Source organism: Protopterus annectens, chromosome 10.part0, assembly GCF_019279795.1.
Source record: "Protopterus annectens isolate FY-2018-M chromosome 10.part0, PAN1.0, whole genome shotgun sequence".
NCBI classification, from domain to species: domain Eukaryota; kingdom Metazoa; phylum Chordata; order Ceratodontiformes; family Protopteridae; genus Protopterus; species Protopterus annectens.
This window is the reverse complement of record NC_056744.1, coordinates 125,242,582-125,261,041: the sequence shown is the minus strand read 5'-3', so window position 1 is coordinate 125,261,041 and position 18,460 is coordinate 125,242,582. Positions and strand designations below refer to the sequence as shown.

Sequence of the window (18,460 nt, the reverse complement as noted above, 5' to 3'; positions counted from 1 at the left end):
TTCTACTTTCTATGTAGATGGTGTATCAATGGTTGGTAAAAAGGTTAATCCAGTAGATTTGTTGGCAAAGAACAAAGTGTTTTGTACTGTCCTGATCAATGGTAAACCCATGGAGCTCAAAGCAGACACTGGTTCAAAGTGCAATGTTATGTCAGCAGAAACATTTGCTAGAGTAAGAGCTGGTGAACAACTTAATTTGGCCAATTGTGCAGAACATTTTGCATATGGAGGTGAAGAGATTCAAACCGAAGGTTCAGTAGTGCTTTCATGCCATTCAGCTGGGAACAGTTACAGCTTGCAATTTTATATAGTCAAAAGACCTGTGGAGTCATTATTGGGTCTCAGAGACACTTACAGAATGAAATTGCTTTCATTTACCAAAGAAGTCCATCATGTAAGCACGTCCCAGTTCCAGTTTCACCAATGCTATTTTCTCAGAGTATTCTGATGTTTTCGAAGACAAGCTAAGCAAACCTCCAGTTGTGTACTCCATGAAATTAGACCCAGTGGTCAGTCCACTGGTCAGACCAGCAAAGAGAGTTCTGACAGCTATGCACGACAAAGTCAAGGTCCAGTTACATAAAATGGTGCAACAAGGTGTGATTTGTCCAGTCACAGAACCAACTGAATGGGTATCTTCTATGGTAGTACCTCATAAGAAAAGCTCAGATGAAATCAGAATATGTACTGACCCAAGAGAGACTCAAGCATTACAAAGGCCCCACCATCCCGTATGTACAGTCAAGGAGGTTGCTACCCTCATGCCAAATGCCACTTTTTTTTCTGTCTTAGATGCAGAGTTCATTTTGGCAAGTAATGCTTGATTGCAAATCTTCACTACTGACTACATTTAGTACCCCCATTTGGTAGATGCAGATTTCTCAGAATGCCTTTTGGAATAAATTCTGCCAGTGAAGTCTTTCAGCATGCAATGGAGCAAATGTTTTCAGGTTATCCATGTGCTACAATAGTAGACTTACTACTTGGAAGCAATGGTGAAGCAGAGCATGACAGAAACCTCAGGAAAGTTCTAGACAGAACACATGAAGTGAATTTAAAGCTCAATCCTCTGAAATGTAAATTCAGGCTACCAGAAGTTACTTATATGTACGTCATTTACTTACCAGTACAAGCTTACGACCATATCCTTCCAGCCAGCCAGCCATTCTTGAGATCCCAGCTCCAAAGTCCAAACCTTAGAGTGTTTCCTTGGTATGGTTAGCTATTTGGTCAAGCTTATACAAGAATTATCAGTGCTTTTAAGAGAGCTGACATGCAAAAATGTTGCTTGGTCATGGTTAGAACACCACCAGAGAGCATTTGATGACAAACAGAAAACTGTCAGTGCACCTACATTGAAATACAATGACGTCCACAAACCAGTAATTCATTCCTGGGATGCTTCAAAGTTCGGTCTTGGTGCAGTTATTCTTCAAGAGGGCAGACCAGTAAGCTATGCGTCCAGAACTCTTATCCAAACTGAGATGCAGTATGCTCAGACTGAGAAGGAACTTCTGGCAATTGTGTTCACATGTTCGAAGTTCCATGCTTATATTTATGCCCAGGCTATCCAGATCGAGACTGACCATCGACCTCTAGTTACTAGTTTAAAGAAGCCTATGCATACAGCGCCAGCAAGACTACAAAGAATGATGCTCAGATTACAAAAGCACAACTTCAGAATGGTCTATACAAAAGGCAAACTTCTTTATCTGGCTGATACCTTATCCAAATTGCCCAGAAATTCCACAGAAAAGCTTGAGGCAGAAAATTTAGACTTCAATGTCATGGAGGTGCGCAATTTTTCTACCACAAGACTTGATGAGCTAAGAGATCATACAAAGACTCATCCAGTTTTGCAAAAGCTCAAGTACTTCATCAATGTTGGATGGTCATCAAAGCAATCTTGTGTACCAACAGAAGTGCAACCTTATTTTCCTTACAGAGATGAGATGTTGATGAAAGATGGTATTGTTTTCAAAGGTCCTAAAGTTATTGTTACTACTTCCTTACAACACCAGTACATCAAGATTTTGCACTGTGGCCACACAGGTTCCAAATCTACCAAAACAAAGGGCAAAAGGACTAGTATTTTGGCCTTCTCTGTCGAAAGACATAGATAAAGTACTTTCATCTTGTTCAGTATGCACTAGTACTAAACCACATTTGCAAAAAGAGCCACTTCAGCCAAGCCATATTCCTTAACTACCTTGGTCAACAGTAGCCATGGACATATTTGAATGGAACAATCAGAAATACTTAGTGTCGGCAGAGTCTTACTTGAACTGGTTTGAGATTGATCTGCTACCGAACGGCCAGTACTGTTATTACTAAGTTGAAACATCACTTCTCAGTCCATGGTAGTCCACACAAAGTTATTTCAGATAACGGTGCCCAGTTTACCAATCAGTTATTTCAGAAATTTGTAAAACAGTGGGACTTTATCCATATTACTAGTAGTGAGGAATACCCCCAAGTCAAATGGTCTGGCTGAGGGTGTAGTACAAAGTGCAAAGCAATTACTAGAGAGGTCAAAGTGTGACAATGCCGATGTTTTCTTGAATTTGCTTAATCTCAGAAATATACCCAGTGACAACTTACTTGGCTCGCCTGCTCACAGACTTCTGTCTAGGCAAATCAGAACAACCTTGCCTATCAGTTCCAGTTTGTTGGTGCCTAATGCTAAAAACACAAGAGCAATCAAAGCCCAACTATTTAAAAAGCGTTCCTTTCAGAAGTCCAGCTATGATAAAATGAGCAGATTTCTTCATCCATTAAAAGGAGGAGAGAGAGTGAGGATGCAAACGGTGAAAGGTTTTGATCAAATTGGTCCAGTGAGAGATATATGTGCCGAGCTGAGATCCTACTTAGTGGAATCTGAAGGTATAGAATACAGAAGAAATCGCAGGCATCTTCTCTGGTGTCTGAAGAGATATCGCAGCATCGTACCTGCGATACAGGCTCTAGACTTCAGAGCAACCCAGACGATGTTCCCGTTGAAGGACATGTCTCAGTACCTATTCCCATTCCTGATGATGATGTCCCTGAAGTTGAAAATTCATTACAGATGGTCCCTGTTGCTAGACCCAGTTCTAATTTTATGTCAAACAATCAGGTCATATTTCTAGACCTACTGTAAAATACACAGCAACCTGGCCATGACTGTTTTATTTGTATTTAGTTCTATATGAAGGGATGTCAAAGAATTAGTGCTGCATAATTGCATGTCAAAGGATTGTTTCTGCACACCTGCAAGTCAAGGAATGTTGTCATTTTCAGTTTATGACTTACTTCTCAAAGAGGGAGGATGTAGAACAGAGCGTGTGTTGTAGCTTTAAGAAGCATTTCACAGTGAGGGCACGTGCATATAAATGGAGAGGTGCAGGCAGCAATACCATTTTGAGAGAACAGCCAAAATGTTAACATGCGTAAGTGCAGTAGTCAGTCTGTTTATAAGTTTAAGTTTCTAAGCCTTGATCCTGATGGGTTTTTGTATATACTGAAGCTGCTTAAACTGAGCCCACAACTGTTCACCTATTTTATCCTGACCAGAAAAGTGACACCTTTTATGGGGGCATTTATAAAGTATGCCTTGAAGTTGTCCTCAAAATTTCCAAGACACACAATTAAGAATGACAGTGCCTGTTGTTCTAACCTCTCCATCTGCTTAGTTATGAAGCAGTCTCATGGGGAGGTTGGTACAAGACAACATGGTTGGCATTTTTGACTCAGATTTTTCCTGGTGTCTCACAGGATCAGTGCCTTCTTTAATGTAGTCCAACCCCTGCAGGGAAGAGGTTCTAAAGGCACATGCACACTTTCTCACTCAGTCCATTGTCCAGGAGTCTCTACTGGGAGGATGGACTGTGAAACTTTCCTTGGAAATCTCTTTCGTGATGGCAGCTATCACACAATGACAAAAACAAAAATGGAGCCCTTGCTTGCGTGAAGTCTATCCTTTGGCAGCCACAAAATCTTACCAGGTTTGCGAGGAATTGGTTCCACAATGTTGGGCTTCTGCCATGCCCTCTCTGTCAGCAGACTGATCATTCTGTTGGTGTGAGGGACCACACAAAAAGTAGAGGGAGCAGATCTGAAAGCCTTGAATAACACTTCCTCACCCAAGGAAGGGAGAGGTCAGTTGGCCAAGTACCCCTCTGATGCATTTTTTGATTACCTGTACTTGTGGACCATGGTAGAGCACTGATCTCCAAGGACGATTTTCAGGCTCAACCCAAGTGTGCTAACTAGTTAAGTGACTTGCTGAGGGTCACACAGTAAGGCAACAGAGGTTAAGTTACTCAAACCCTACACTACTGGACCAGAGGATCAACTCCACGATCTCCCCAAACCTGGTATATTCAGGAGGAGACTGGAGAAATCTCCTGCTTTATCAATGTCTGTGTCCAAGTTGAGTGACTGCAAATGAGAATCGAAAACACTTTCTGGAAACCTGTAGGGGGATCTTCAGAAGACCCAAAAGTGTCTTGTGGTCATAGGTAGGTACTGGGCTATTGGCCCTAGGGCCTACATAAGCTTATCCAAAAAGGTACCCTGGCTTTCGCCACCCAAGAAAATTATTTTCCTGTGCCCCTGTCAAGCAGAGCCACAGAAGTGATCCCTGGGGTGAATTTCCCATCTCCCATCCGATCATCAAGATTTTTCTTGAAGACTGCTAATGAGGAGCTTTGCTTGATATAGATAGGTAGTCTGTTCCAGAGTATGGGAAGTCTCTGGGACAGGAATCTATCCCTCCAGCATGTTATGTTTATTGTGGTGACAAGGTTTAAGTCCCTAGAGCGTGTAGCTCGGAGGGATTGGGATTTCTTTAAGTGGAGCAGTCCAACAACTCTGGTTTTGACATAGCTTTTATGTTAGGCAGAGATCGCCTCTGAGTAGGCGATATGCGACGGAGTAAAGCTGGAGTTTTTTGAGACGGTCTGTGTAGGGCATCTGTTTGAGGCTGGTAATCCTCTTTGTGGTCCTTGTTGAAAGATGGATCTGAAGCATCTGGTATTGCTCTGTCCAGTGGGTCAATGACGAGACGTCTGAGTGAAACACACCAGTGTCCAAGGGAGTAGCCAAGACAGAGGTTGCGTCCCCTTCCCGGCTCAAAGTCAAAGGGTAAAAAGGTCACTCAGCAAAAACTGCAAGACAGAATCTTCACTGTGTAGTACTTTAAACGTCCTGTAGTGGCAACCCATGGGAATTATGCAAATGTCCCATTAAGAACACACCAAGTCAGATCCATGGCTTTGAATGCCTATGATTTTTTACCTTTCAAGTTTTAAAGGTACATTAAGGCCAATAAAGTCAAATCTCTCCGGCTGCAGATATGCATGCTTCAGCCTTTTTTAACTTATTGGTGTTGTATAAGTGAATAGAAATTATTTAAGTTTGCTGGAATTTAGCATAAGACATCAGAGACTTCAAATATGGAGAATGCATAAAAGGGATGTTGTTTCTCTCCAAGTGTGGAAAATGACTAAATTTTAATTTCAGCCTCCAAATTGCGAGTTTTAGTAAGTGGCTGCTATACTGTGAGGAAATAAAGAAATGTGAATGCCTCCAAAGAAGACAGGATAAGAGAAAACTGTAAAATCAGACAGGTGTACTTTCTCTTCACGAGATAAACATGGTTCAGACATGGCAGCCAGGGATGAAGACAGTAACCAGAATGGAGTGCAGGACGGATCTTATGCACTCAAACTAGCAAGACTATCTGGGTCTCTAGAAGAATATGTCAAAGTTAACAAGTGAATGGATGTGATGTAAGAGGCGTTTTTTTCTCAACATGACCATATAGTCAGGCTGAAGACTAAATGAGGTCGACAAGCTTGTTGATTGGGATTGTATGGAAGTAGGAAGACATTAACCACAAGTTAACTGGTTAGAAGATCATGCAGGCAGGTAAAACCCGAGGTTTAACTCGACCTTAAAAGGTCTGAGAGTTGAGATAGTGTTCAATTTCATAACCAATTTTATCAGTAGCTAGACAGGCATTCCTAAGAATAAGACTGATTGACAGGGCTCACTGGGTATACACCAAACTAGCTCAGTATAAGCAGCAGCCCCAGTCAATGCTAGAGTGTTTCAGATTATGCAATAAAATAATTACAAACTTTTGCCGATCGTGGCAAAAGAACCAGTTACTTAGAGCTGTCTCAAAACGAGTTTATACAGAAAACGATTATTCTCTTTAGACAACAGCTAGAAGGGAAAATTTAAACCAGCCTTTTGAAAGTAGGAAGCTTGGTCGACTTGACTCTATTGCTTGCCAAAAAGTGTATCACAAGGCTCTGGAATAGCAAATTTTTCCCCTTGTATACAGACTGCTATAAAACCAAGAAATAAAACGGAATAGTGCTCAAATAAAGCCACCACAAAAAAAGAGAAACAGTCTTGAGCACAACAGGAAGGAGTCGACCCACTCATAAAGTACGAAGACTATTTGATTCCAGTCAAAAACATCAACGCGGTGATTTAAGTTAATGCGTTGATGTTTTGGATTCCAATAAAGTCTTTGTACTTTATGAGTGGGTCGACTCCTTCCTGTCGTGCTGAAGTCTGCTATAAAAATTATCCAAGAAATCATGAAATTTGACTTATTGTCCCTCCAGGGCCAGGGGAATAGGAAACTCTAAGAAATGGTATCTATGGGATCAGAGTCAACTGATTTAAATAGCCAACTGAAACACCCAAAGAAGGAATATATATGAACTGTTGGAAGAATGCCATGTCTGTGACTGTAAATTTATAAAGCAATACGTCTAACTTGTTAGGAATACAAAAGCTGTTGAAGTTGTATTAAGCAAATATAATATGCTAATCAATTAATTATTGGTCATAATACTGTTAAGATTGAGAGTTTCAAGAAAGCAATGCTATTAAAAAAAAAGACAATCAGTTAAATTTTCTCTGCCTGGGAAAGAGTTTTGTAGTTTGGTTTGCAGCTGTTTACAGGGTTGCAGACAAGAATTGTAGAGTTGCTAATATACTGTGCGATGGTTACAGAGATTGAGACAGTGTACATTTTACTTGCGAAGAGAATGAAAAGTAGCAGGCCTAGTATAGAGTCTTTTGGAACTTCTATTTCAATGGTCGTGATGCTTACAACACTTAGTACCAGTATACGCACTGCATTCATTGGCTGAAGTAGTTCATGAACAACTGCACTGTTCTGTGTGTATAAGGCCTACTTCATAAAGTCTTGAAACTAATATGGGACTACTTATACACTTTTGAGGTTAAGTAATACAAGGAACATACAAATAATGTCTTCACCTTGATTACGGCTACAGATTTTAAAGATCATAAAAAATAAGACAGAGCTGGACTAAAGTCATTTGGTGCTTCTGAAGGCATGCTGCTTGTATTTAGCTACCTGGACAACTGTTTATAAATGCGCGTTTTCAAGTATTTTCGAAAAGGGTGAGAGGATAGCTTTAAGTCTACAATTAGTCAGAACTAGGAAAGTGCTAGATTTGTGTAAGGTGGTGACATACAACTGCTTCCAAAATTCTGGAATGCAGTACTCTTCTACTGACTCTGAACAGAACATTCTCAATGGAAAAAGAACATAGTGCAAAATGTCGGAATGTGACACAAAGCTAAGAACCTTCGCATTTGGCACCTATGCGTAAAAGGATTTATCATGGTCCTTCTTTGAGATTTCATTATGAAACCATTAGGCAGTAAAGACAAAAGTATCATGTAATCAAATGCATCTAAGACTGTTAGGCTATCTTTAGGGTCTAGTGCAGCTCAAGGCTAAACTAGAACCAAGTACTATAGCACTTCACAACAGGACATTTTAGCCATGTGCTACAGGTGGACTTTTTTTTCTGGTAATACATCAAAAAAAAAAATTTTTTTTTTTTGATGTACTGACAACTCAATCATGGTGTATTCTTGAGCATCATGTATTTACAACACCCCAGTGAAAACCAGAAATAATGCCAGAATGTCACACTGTGAAAGTAAAGCCATATGAATCCCTGCATCTGGCACATGCAAATAAAATGTCAATTCTCAAATCTCACAATTTTCTTATGAAGCTCTGAAGCACTATTAACAGCATGTAATCCGTGATGGTGCAGCGATAGCATTGTTGCCTCACAGCAAATGGTTCTCCCGTTCGATTATCGGCTGGAGTGTGAGGAGTGCCTTCTGTGTGGAGTCTGCATGTGCTCCCCACAGTCGAGTGGTGTTCCAAAAGACATGCGTGAATGGGCGTGCCTTTGCTGAAGGTTGGGCATCGAGCTGGCAACTCGGCACCGTAAAAACCTAATGCCAATCATTAGCGGACCGGAGTTCCGCTGTGGCGACCCCTAACCGGGAAAAGCCTAAAGACAAACAACAACAACCTAAGACTGCTGGGGCTACACAAAAGGATTTCAGTGGAGATGGTTGCTGCACTTGAACCACCACTTAAGCTGTTTCAAACCACGCATTCCAAAATGTGTTAAAATGGGGAAAAACATCTGGGGAAATGCCAGATTTTTTACTTGTAATATAATGACAACTTAGTCATGATGCAATGAAATTGCAGAATGCTGAAAAAAAATACAACATACCTAATAAAAACAGGAGTATAATGCAAAATGCCAATGTTGTGATTGAAAAAACATATGAACCCCTGTATTTGGATGTGGTACTTGTGTATAAAAGGCCAGATTTCTCATCTAACTTTTGGGAGTTCATCACAAAATTTCAAGTAATAACAGCAGGGTGGTTAAGCTAACAAAGACTATCTTTCCCTTTGGAAATTCAGTGAACCTAAATTCTGAATATGACACCACATCAACATCTGTGATGAACCAGTGCATTTTAGCCATACTATGCAGCTTATATATATATATATATATATAGCTTGATGGTACTTGCGTATTATCGCAACCACATTTTTGTGGTTGCGAAAATTACATACCAGCACATATATGAGTGCAGGAAACACTTAAAACGGTTATTCTAAGCAGTTAGTACTGGGAATAAAATGTACATTACTTTTAGGAACACGAAAAGTTTACAAAATCCTCTTCCTGTTTTCCTGTTTTGCGTGCCTTACTGATGCCTCAAATCTTGCATCCTGCTTTCTGTAAACGACCTACAGGCTCTAAGAAGAAGATATGCTGGTTGACTGCGATGGGGTTCCTTCATTTCACCTTGCACTAGCTACGAGATCCCCAACAGGTTTTTGAAAGGGCCCAGGACTCCACCTGCTCGCAGTGGGCACTGCTGTGTGGCTGACAGCTCTAACCTCTATATGTCTGGAGGATACAACACTGATTATGATGAATCTGGGGGACCTGAAAATGAAAACTACCCCCTCTTTAGGGAGCTATAGAGACACCATTTTACAACAGGGAAGTAGCATCAAATGGACACTAAGGGTTATATGCCTAGAGAGCTAGCTTCTATGTCAGTTGTACTACATGGTAACTATCTCCTTGTATTGGGAGGACTGGTATCACATTTGGAGAAAACAATGGAAATGATATCCATGTCTGCAATGTGAAATACAAGCGGTGGTCAATGCTTAACTGTCGAGGTAAAAAAAAAACAAATCAAATTTACGGACAGGCCATGGTTATCTGCATATATTTGGAGGTACAACGGGCTATATTTACAGAGGGCCACAGTGGTGCAACAGTTAGCATTGTTGCCTCACAGCAAAAGGTTCTTCCATTCGATTCTTGGCTGGAGAGCCTTGTGTGTGGAGTCAGCATGTCCTCCTCATGGTCGAGTGACAAATAAAGACATGCAGGTAGGTGCGTGCATGAATGGGTGTGCCCTTCTTTGGAGGTTGGGTGTCGGGCTGGCAACTGTGCATCGTAAAATTCCACTGCCAATCATTAGCGGACCGGAGTTCCGCTGTGGTGACCCCTAACCGGAAAAAGCCGAAAGACATTACAACGGGCTACATTTACAGCACAAATCTGCAAAGATTATATCTTAACACTAGGGAGTGGATACAGCTGAGTAAAGACATGCAGGTAGGTGCGTGCATGAATGGGTGTGCCTTCTTTGGAGGTTGGGTGTCGGGCTGGCAACTCAGCACCATAAAAATCCACTGCCAATCATTAGTGGACTGGAGTTCCGCTGTGGCGACCCCTAACCAGGAAAAGCCGAAATACATTACAACGGGCTACATTTACAGCACAAATCTGCACAGATTATATCTTAACACTAAAGAGTGAATACAGCTGAGGCCAAACAATCATCCAAATGACCTTCCAGAGGAAAGGTACAGACATATTTTGTGTATTTATTAAAGTTGAGTGCTTCCAATCACTTACTGCGGCTCCAGGTGCTTCATTTTGACTGTTTTTGTAGTTGGAGCTCTGCTCTTTGTGGCACTTTTCCGTCTCAATTTTTGGTTCATTTTCTACTTTTACTATAAGGAATAACACTGCATTTGATCTCATTTAAGCTGTACTCAGCAAATTCTCCAAAAAAACAATTACCTGAATGGGCAGCCACAATGCCTCAACACTCCCAACAACTCTGCAAAGCTACATAGAAACAGACTTATAAATGTGGAACTCACAAGCCTAACCTCTCTGCAACAGTGAAAACCACAGATACATCAGGTAAATCATGCATACATGCCTTACCGCACAACATTTGATACAAGTGCAACAAAGACAAGGGAATCATGGAAACCCTTTCTAACATCAAAAGGAAATGTCTAAATAATGCAGCCTCAGTATATTAAAAAAAAAAAAAAAAGGGTTAATCAGTCATCACTTCTTTGTAAGCCTCTTTTAGGCGATCAACTAAACTTAATGAATTCTTTTTCCTCCCTGATTTGTTAAAATTGCTATTCTTCAAAGTGATTTTACAAGAGAACTGTGACAATATCAACAAGTTCACACCTACTTGATGATTGCTTCATGAGAACGATAATTCTCACACAAAAGAATCCTACATGGAAACTCTGAAGGGTAGTGCTCATACAGTCGATCAAGTAACGAAACATGGAGGTTTCTTTCACGGGCAAATTCACTATATACAAAGGGACTGAGCTATAAAAGAAAAAAAAATCAATCAACTTCAAATTTAGATTCTCTGACAAACTATTAGTACAGCCTGTTAAAATTAGCGAATAGCATATTTTGGTATTTCTAGACCGCATTACACCAGAATTTATTTTTCAAAGAAGAAAGACCATTAAGTACAACTAATTCTGGTCAGGGATGAGCGCTTAGGCAGAAGTATATAAATGGACTCTGGAGGAAAACAAATCAGGTTACAGACCAGTAACAGCATAGTAGTATTATACATTGTTACAATGAAATAACACAGAGAAAAACAAAACAAAAAAAAGATAACATTACTTATAGCATGTGGATGTAACTTAGCTGCATATCTTAAGTCCTAGAATGTGAACCTAAAGTTATACCCATTCACCGTAAGCAACTGAAGCCATTTAAGTGTACTACAGTCCAACTCCACAACTCCCTCCTTAACCCTTATACTCTATCTCTAACCACAGAAGATCAACATAACCCTGACCCTAAAACTCTGTTCCTAACCCTAATCCTAAAACAGACTCTCCATCCCTAAAATCCTTACCAAACCATGCAATTTCAACCCTAATCCTAACCCTAAAATTTTGGCCCTGAAAAGTAAAACCCTATAATCTGAATCCCCAGCAGTTGCCTCAAAATCGCTTACCTACAATACATGCACCTCCAATGTTACCTCAAAATCTGCACTCTTGTCTTTCTTGGAATAATTTGCAATCACAATACTTCCACACATCTGCCTGTATTCTATAACAAATCACCAACACAAAGAGTAATTAAGACAAAATATAACTTCTGGTGATCATAAGTTTAGTGACACAGTAGCTGCCTGACAGAGAAAAATATTTAAGAAATGAACTGTTGTCAGAGGAACACAACCATTAACAAACTACAGAAAAAGAAGAAAAGAAATGAGCATTAGCCAGTGCCAGGTTATCCAATGTCAGTTTAACTTGCAACAAAAAAACTGAAGGAAAAAAAAGCAGCAGACAGGAAAAAGCAGCAGCAATAAAGAAAGTGAAATAAAGAGCAACTCATGAGTGCGGGTGAGTGTGTGTGTGTGTAATGTAAACCTCACATGCACATCAGTGCCATAAGAGGGCCAGGAAGCAAAACCTCTGAATGCATAGTCAAAACACTGAAATACTAAAGCCAGAATCCTAGAAACATAGTATAACAGTAGCACATTTTTAAACTTTTTGTCTTCTCCCCCTTGACCAGAATGTCAAAGGCTAGAAATCAACACCTCTCCCTTCCCAATGCCCTCTAGAACAACTAGCTACTTGGGCCACCAACTTTTGGTCACAGCTGGTTGACAAATTCTCTCTCTCTCAGGGGGAAAGAGAGGATATAAAGGTGTCACAACCTACCATTATTACCTTTAAGTCATGGAGAATTTTGTTCTGTATGTCCCCCTACAGTCTCTTCTGAAGAAAGGGCATGCAATGACATAAGCACATCTGTATCAGCATTGTCATTCGTGACATGTTAACATCCACCCTTCCCTTAATGAGCATGTTTTCCTGGGTGAAACTGGTGTTGATGTCTGTCCTGAACCAGACAGCAGCAAAATGCTGAAAAAATAAAATACCTTCTACCCATGACATACAGGAGTTGACCAGTGGCAACCAAAGCTGTGACGATGGGAGTTATTGCAATCTGTGTCAGGGAGAATAGGGCAGTGCATGTGTGACATATGCTAGCATGGTTGGCTGAAGTTTTGTAGGTTGTTTTATAAATAATTTTCTCACATTTGACGATCATGCTGACTTGTACAGATGCTTATGTTAGAAATACGTGTGTGAGAAAATCAAATACCCAAGTGTGTGTGTGTCAGTCACTTGGAACTGCGCTTGGGGGAAATTGTGCTTGATGCAGACAGCTGCATTTGAAATTACTGTGTAAAACTATTCCTGTTTTTAGTGACTGCCTCTCACCAGTGTCAGTGATGAGGATTGAGGCTCCTTGATTGCTGCCCCGAGTAAAGAGGCACTGTCACACAAGCTCACATCCTTGGTTGGCCCTCCAGCTTCCAGGATTGCTAGTCAATCCCAGGTCACCAATGTTGCAGACAGATAAGGCCATCAAGTAACAAGGTGAGAAATGGTAACTAAATGGCCACAGCAACAATTCCAACAACAGAGGCATTTTATCAACAAAGAGAAACAGCAGCTATGCTTCTGAGAAGCATCAGCAAAAGACCTATAAAAGGCTTGTCTATCAAATGCATGCCAACCTCTATCTGAAGTAAAGGAAACAAAACAACTATGGGCTTTTCAACTCATGCCAATCCCAAAACCTACTTTCAAGGAAAATCTGAGTTGGCAGACAATGTCTAATGAACCAATGTCTCTCCCCTCCTTGGAAATGTGATTAGTCCTATGGAACTCTCAATCCTTTGAAAATGCACCACAGTTCCTTAAAGATAAGGGCTTGCAATTCAGACCTGTAATGAGAAAAGGTGAAGATGACAAGAACAGCATATTGGAGTAACACAACTTAGGAATCACTGAACCAGCTGGTTCAAATGAAAGATGATTATGTCTTTCAACCATGAAGCTCAAGTCCCACAAGAAAGGGCTCTTCAAATTCCAGCAAAGGTAGAGAACTCTTAAGAACTGCTTTGTCAGCTGCTGCTAGGCCACAGTTCTGCCCTCAACAAAGTTAAGATGTGGAGAGATGCTGTAGACTTGCACATGCCAGATAACAGAATCCTAAGTTATACAAGTATAAGATGCACAACCTGCACACTAAATGAAATAAGGCAATATATGATGCACCTCCATCCTACCTTAAAACTTCTTTAAAAGAAAGGAGTTTATCTGGTGAGTGGAAGATTTTATTTTTTTTAAACATCTTTATTAAATTATCACTTAATACATAGGCAAATATACATTAACTGAAAAAAAAAATCAACCATATTAACATATTTCCCATTTTCTATACATTATACATCTTTTTTTTTCTTTCGTTGTAACTATCATTAGTCCTACATTACATAAATTGCTGAATTCCTGGCCTTCCCTTAAACCTTACTCCTCCTCCTGAACATTATTCTGCATGTATTGTTACCACAATAACCAATTATTTCTACATCATTTGATCCTTCCCTTTTCTAAAGATCCATCTTCCAGTTCTTTTCTCTCTCTCTCATATAACTTTCAATAGCTCAAATACAGTTGGTTTAGACTTTGATTTCCATTTTCTAGTAATTGCTTTTTCTGCAGCCAACAGAATTAAACGTAGTAAGATCTTAATATAGCAAGGAAATTCAGATCCTGTGTCCCAGCTCAAAATAATCATTCCCTTAGTTGCAGCCATTTCCTCACCCATTACTTCTGACAGAGTACTCTGTAGGAATTTTTAAAATCTGCGAACTCATTACATTCCGAACACATGTGTTCTCAGTTGCCTCTTTCTTCCCCATCACACCTCCAACATTTGCCATCTACCTGAAGAAAAATGTTTGAATTCTGCTTGGAGTATAAAATACCTATGCAAACACTTCAAAGCAAAAATCCTAATCCTTCTACACCATGTTGCATACTTGAAAGCCATACACAAGTCCTTCCACTGTTCTCTTGTTTTCCAGTCCATCTTCCCAATCTTTTCTAACCTCCTCTGATTGATTCTTATTGATATCAAGCAATATTCTGCAAGCCTAAGAATTATCCTTTTCTTAACAGCAGCTTCTGTTCTAGATTCAACTGAAGTCTACCAGAGCAGCTCTGTCACTTAAGATGCCCTAATCCCCTTCTCTTTGCCTATACACTGATATCAAAACTTGGAAGGGAAGGCAGTCTCTAGCCTGCGGTCCAAACACCTTCATGGCCTCAACCCACTCCATTACCTTTCCCTCTCTAATGATTTGTTCCCTATATCTTTGTTCCTTTGCTAGTTTTCACCAGTAAATTCCAGCCCCTCTTGCCTATTTTCTGTACCCCTGCTTGCAATCATCTCTAATGGCAAAATCTCCTTTCTCTAATCTTAGAATCTGCACAGCTTTATGAATATAATACTCTACATGGTTATTCTCTGTAGGGATCTGCATCCAAACTCCCATTCTCTATTTCTTAAACTTCGCCCCAGCTTCACCATAATAATCCCTTTCCATTTTGAATTATAACCTTCTGCTTGTGTTATGTATATCATCCTTAACTGTGTAGCTCTAAAACAGCCCTTTAAATCAAGGAATACTAAACCACTTGGTTCTACTGGACAGGTCAGCTTCTCTCACCTAACCCCCTCCCCCAAATATATTATTTCAGTTCTTTATTAATTATTGCCCACAACTTCTCCTCTTGTTTAAAAAAAAATGCTTGACCAAATATAAAATTAAGGGACTAAAAACATTTTCACTGCTTGTATCTTACTACCCATAAATGGTGCTTCCTGTTTCTTTTTAGTCTCTTCCCATATCCCACATATCCTCAGCTGCCATAACAGTAGCCTTTTTAATCCATACTCCTAAACACTGCATCTTTATCTTGTCTCCATAAATATGGATATTGTTGAACTAATGTGTGTGTGGGCTCATAATTTACGGCTATAGCTTTTGCTTTATCTTCATCAATTTTATATCCCTTAAAGATATGAAAGTGTCTCAAATGTTCCACAAAACCGAGATGCCTCCTTCTGGATTTATAAGGTAAAAATAATAATACTCGCCAATAAAACCAACTTTTGATTACCATACCATCTATGTCCTTGCATTTCTGAGTCCCTTATTTTCTTTAGCAATGGCTCTAAATACAAAGCAAATGAAGAAACAGTACACTTCTTCCTAGTTCCTCTGTTCAAACACAACTTATCACAGTGGAACCCTCCCACTTTAATTCTTGTCTTCGATCCTTCATGTATCCTCTGGTTTCCATTTATTTTTTATCACAGAGGGAACCACAGGAACTAAATGAACAGTCACATTCTGAGGTGGAACCAATTATTTCATCTGAGAGCAATTTCCTTGGCTTATAGAGAGTTTCCAGCACAGACCAGGATCCGAGAACTTGAAATCACAGTCTTCTCAGTCACCATCACGAGACATCAAGGATGGCTTATTTTCTTTCTTCTCTAATTTCTGTGATAAAATATACAGACAGAAAGGTGGAAACAGAACAGACATCTTACCTGCCACAAAAGACAGCTCGGTGTAGGCAAGTACACATTCTATAATGTTTCAAAAAATCCATTTCTGGCAGCATCAAACAAAACAAGCACAGTATACTGAAAAGAAACAATGTACCAGCTAAAATCAACTGGGTCAGTACATATATCTGTTGAAATAACATTTCTCTTATGCCGCTCAAAGTGGATTTACAAGAGATCTTGTAAGTCAGTCATTTGCCCTAAAGAACCAAGCACAATTGTAGAGTACCATCTTCTCCCACATGGCAAAGGTACACAATTTCCAGAAAACATTTACAGGATTTTCTTACTCATAACTCCATGACAGACTGACACTGCAAATGAGGATGTTCCCTGCTGTAATTACATCTGCAAGTACATGAACAACTGATAAGAGTGATGCCCCAGTCCATGACCAGATGCCAATCTTGTACTGTGTGGTGCAAACAGCAGCAGCAAGTGCTACTTATTCTGTTCATGTACCACAACATAATCTAGGTTCTCAGGAACAGGAAGAGAACTTTTTCACACTCCCCCTCTTCAAGAGTTTTCAGACTCCATTTTATTAATTTGGAGCTACCAAATTCTGGAGAAAAAAAACAGCCCAGGTAAGCTTCCCAACATACCAGCAAAGTACCTATTGTCAAAGTATACGAGATGTTCAGCCACAACATGTATAATGCCAAGTTATATAACAGATAATAGCACAACGTTGCGAGTCCACAGATATGATTTATTGATACAAAATACACAAGTTAGTTAAGCGCTTTCATCAAATAGTATGACTTTGTCAGAACAATTAATATATGAACTTTCAAACTTAAATAGCACCCAGTTTGAATTCATTGGCTTAGAAACCTAACAAATCATGTTTTAAACATCCAGATCTCATGAATAATGAATGGAAATTAAATAATTAATCCAATATTACAAATGTATACTGTTACAGTATACATATAAAAATATATAAGAATATTAAGTTTTTAAGAAAAGCTATAATGCAAGAATGTAGATGCTACATATTTAAACTATTTCAACATAATAAAAAACTTTTTTATATATTTAAAAATTACTTCACTGACTGACCAGCCAGTGTGTTATACTAACTCTGCCTTCTCTTTCAAAACAGGCATAATTGAAAGATGTTCATTAATGCCCGGGGGGTGGTCAGCAGCTAATCTAAGTTGCTACATCAATTCCTTCTTGTGGAACCTATTTTGCCAATCACAACCCCCCTCACATCCACTGTGACAAAGTCCAAGATACCAAACTTAAAACCACTAAAATTTCTACATGAACCACTATGTTTGTATAATGCATTAGTATTTTTTCCACTTTTCATGTCATATAAGTGCTCATATATCCTGTTCTTCAACATCCTTTCTGTCTTTCCGACATAGAATGAACAGGAATTACATTTAGCAAGATGGACCAGTTTACTGGAACGACAGTTACCATTTTTCAAATAGATATGACACTTATTAGAATTATTAATAATAATGTCACGTTCAAGCATTACATATGAACAATAATGACATCTACCACAAGGCTTACTACCATATGAGTTTCTCTGTTTTTCATTGGAAATTCTAGTAACCTCCACCAAGGATTTTATATTACTACCTACTTTGGTGGAAAAAATAGGCTTATCACCAAGAACCCGAATTATTTCAGGATTGGTTCTGAAAATGTTCCAGTTCTTTAACAAAGTTGTTTTTACTTGGGAGTAAAAGGGACTAAACTGTACTACACATGCCTGCTGGAAATTAATGCCAACCCTGGTATTACCAAAACCAACAATATCACCTGGTTTATGATTAATACTACTCAGCAATGGTTTGTACACGGTACCCAATTTTTTACCAACTTCCTCAAGTATTGAATCAATGAAATACCCCGGGTAGCCTCTCTCAAGAAACATCTTCCTTAAATTCTGAAATTCCTCTATCACGTCCTCCTTTATGGTGGTCATTCTGGCTATCCTTACTGCCTGGCCCTTTACAATACTTCTTTTCTGATGGATAGGGTGGTGACTAGTATAATGTAAATATGCATTGCAGAAAGTGTTTTTTCGGCAGATTTTTGAGTGGAAACTATTTTGTTTTTTGAAAATCTGTACATCAAGAAAATTAATTTCCTGCTGATGATATTGAAAAGTAAATTTTAAATACCTAGTAGTCTGATTTATATATTCCAAAAACTTTGAGATTCCTGCTACATCCCCTTTCCACACAATAAAAATATCGTCCAAAAATCTACCATAGTATGCAATGCAAGATGAAAATTCCATGTCAGGTTGAAAAATA

General features: G+C 39.3%; 1 protein-coding gene across 1 annotated transcript in view; it reads right to left on the bottom strand.

The window, feature by feature from the left end:
- Positions 1–18,460, bottom strand: part of HELZ (helicase with zinc finger) — a 3,197,037-nt gene that overhangs the window by 1,318,474 nt on the left and 1,860,103 nt on the right. Inside the window, exon 18 of the mRNA XM_044085095.1 lies at positions 10,882–11,027. Within this exon, the coding sequence (XP_043941030.1) occupies positions 10,882–11,027 (146 nt within the window). The remainder of the gene's footprint in view (positions 1–10,881; positions 11,028–18,460) is intronic.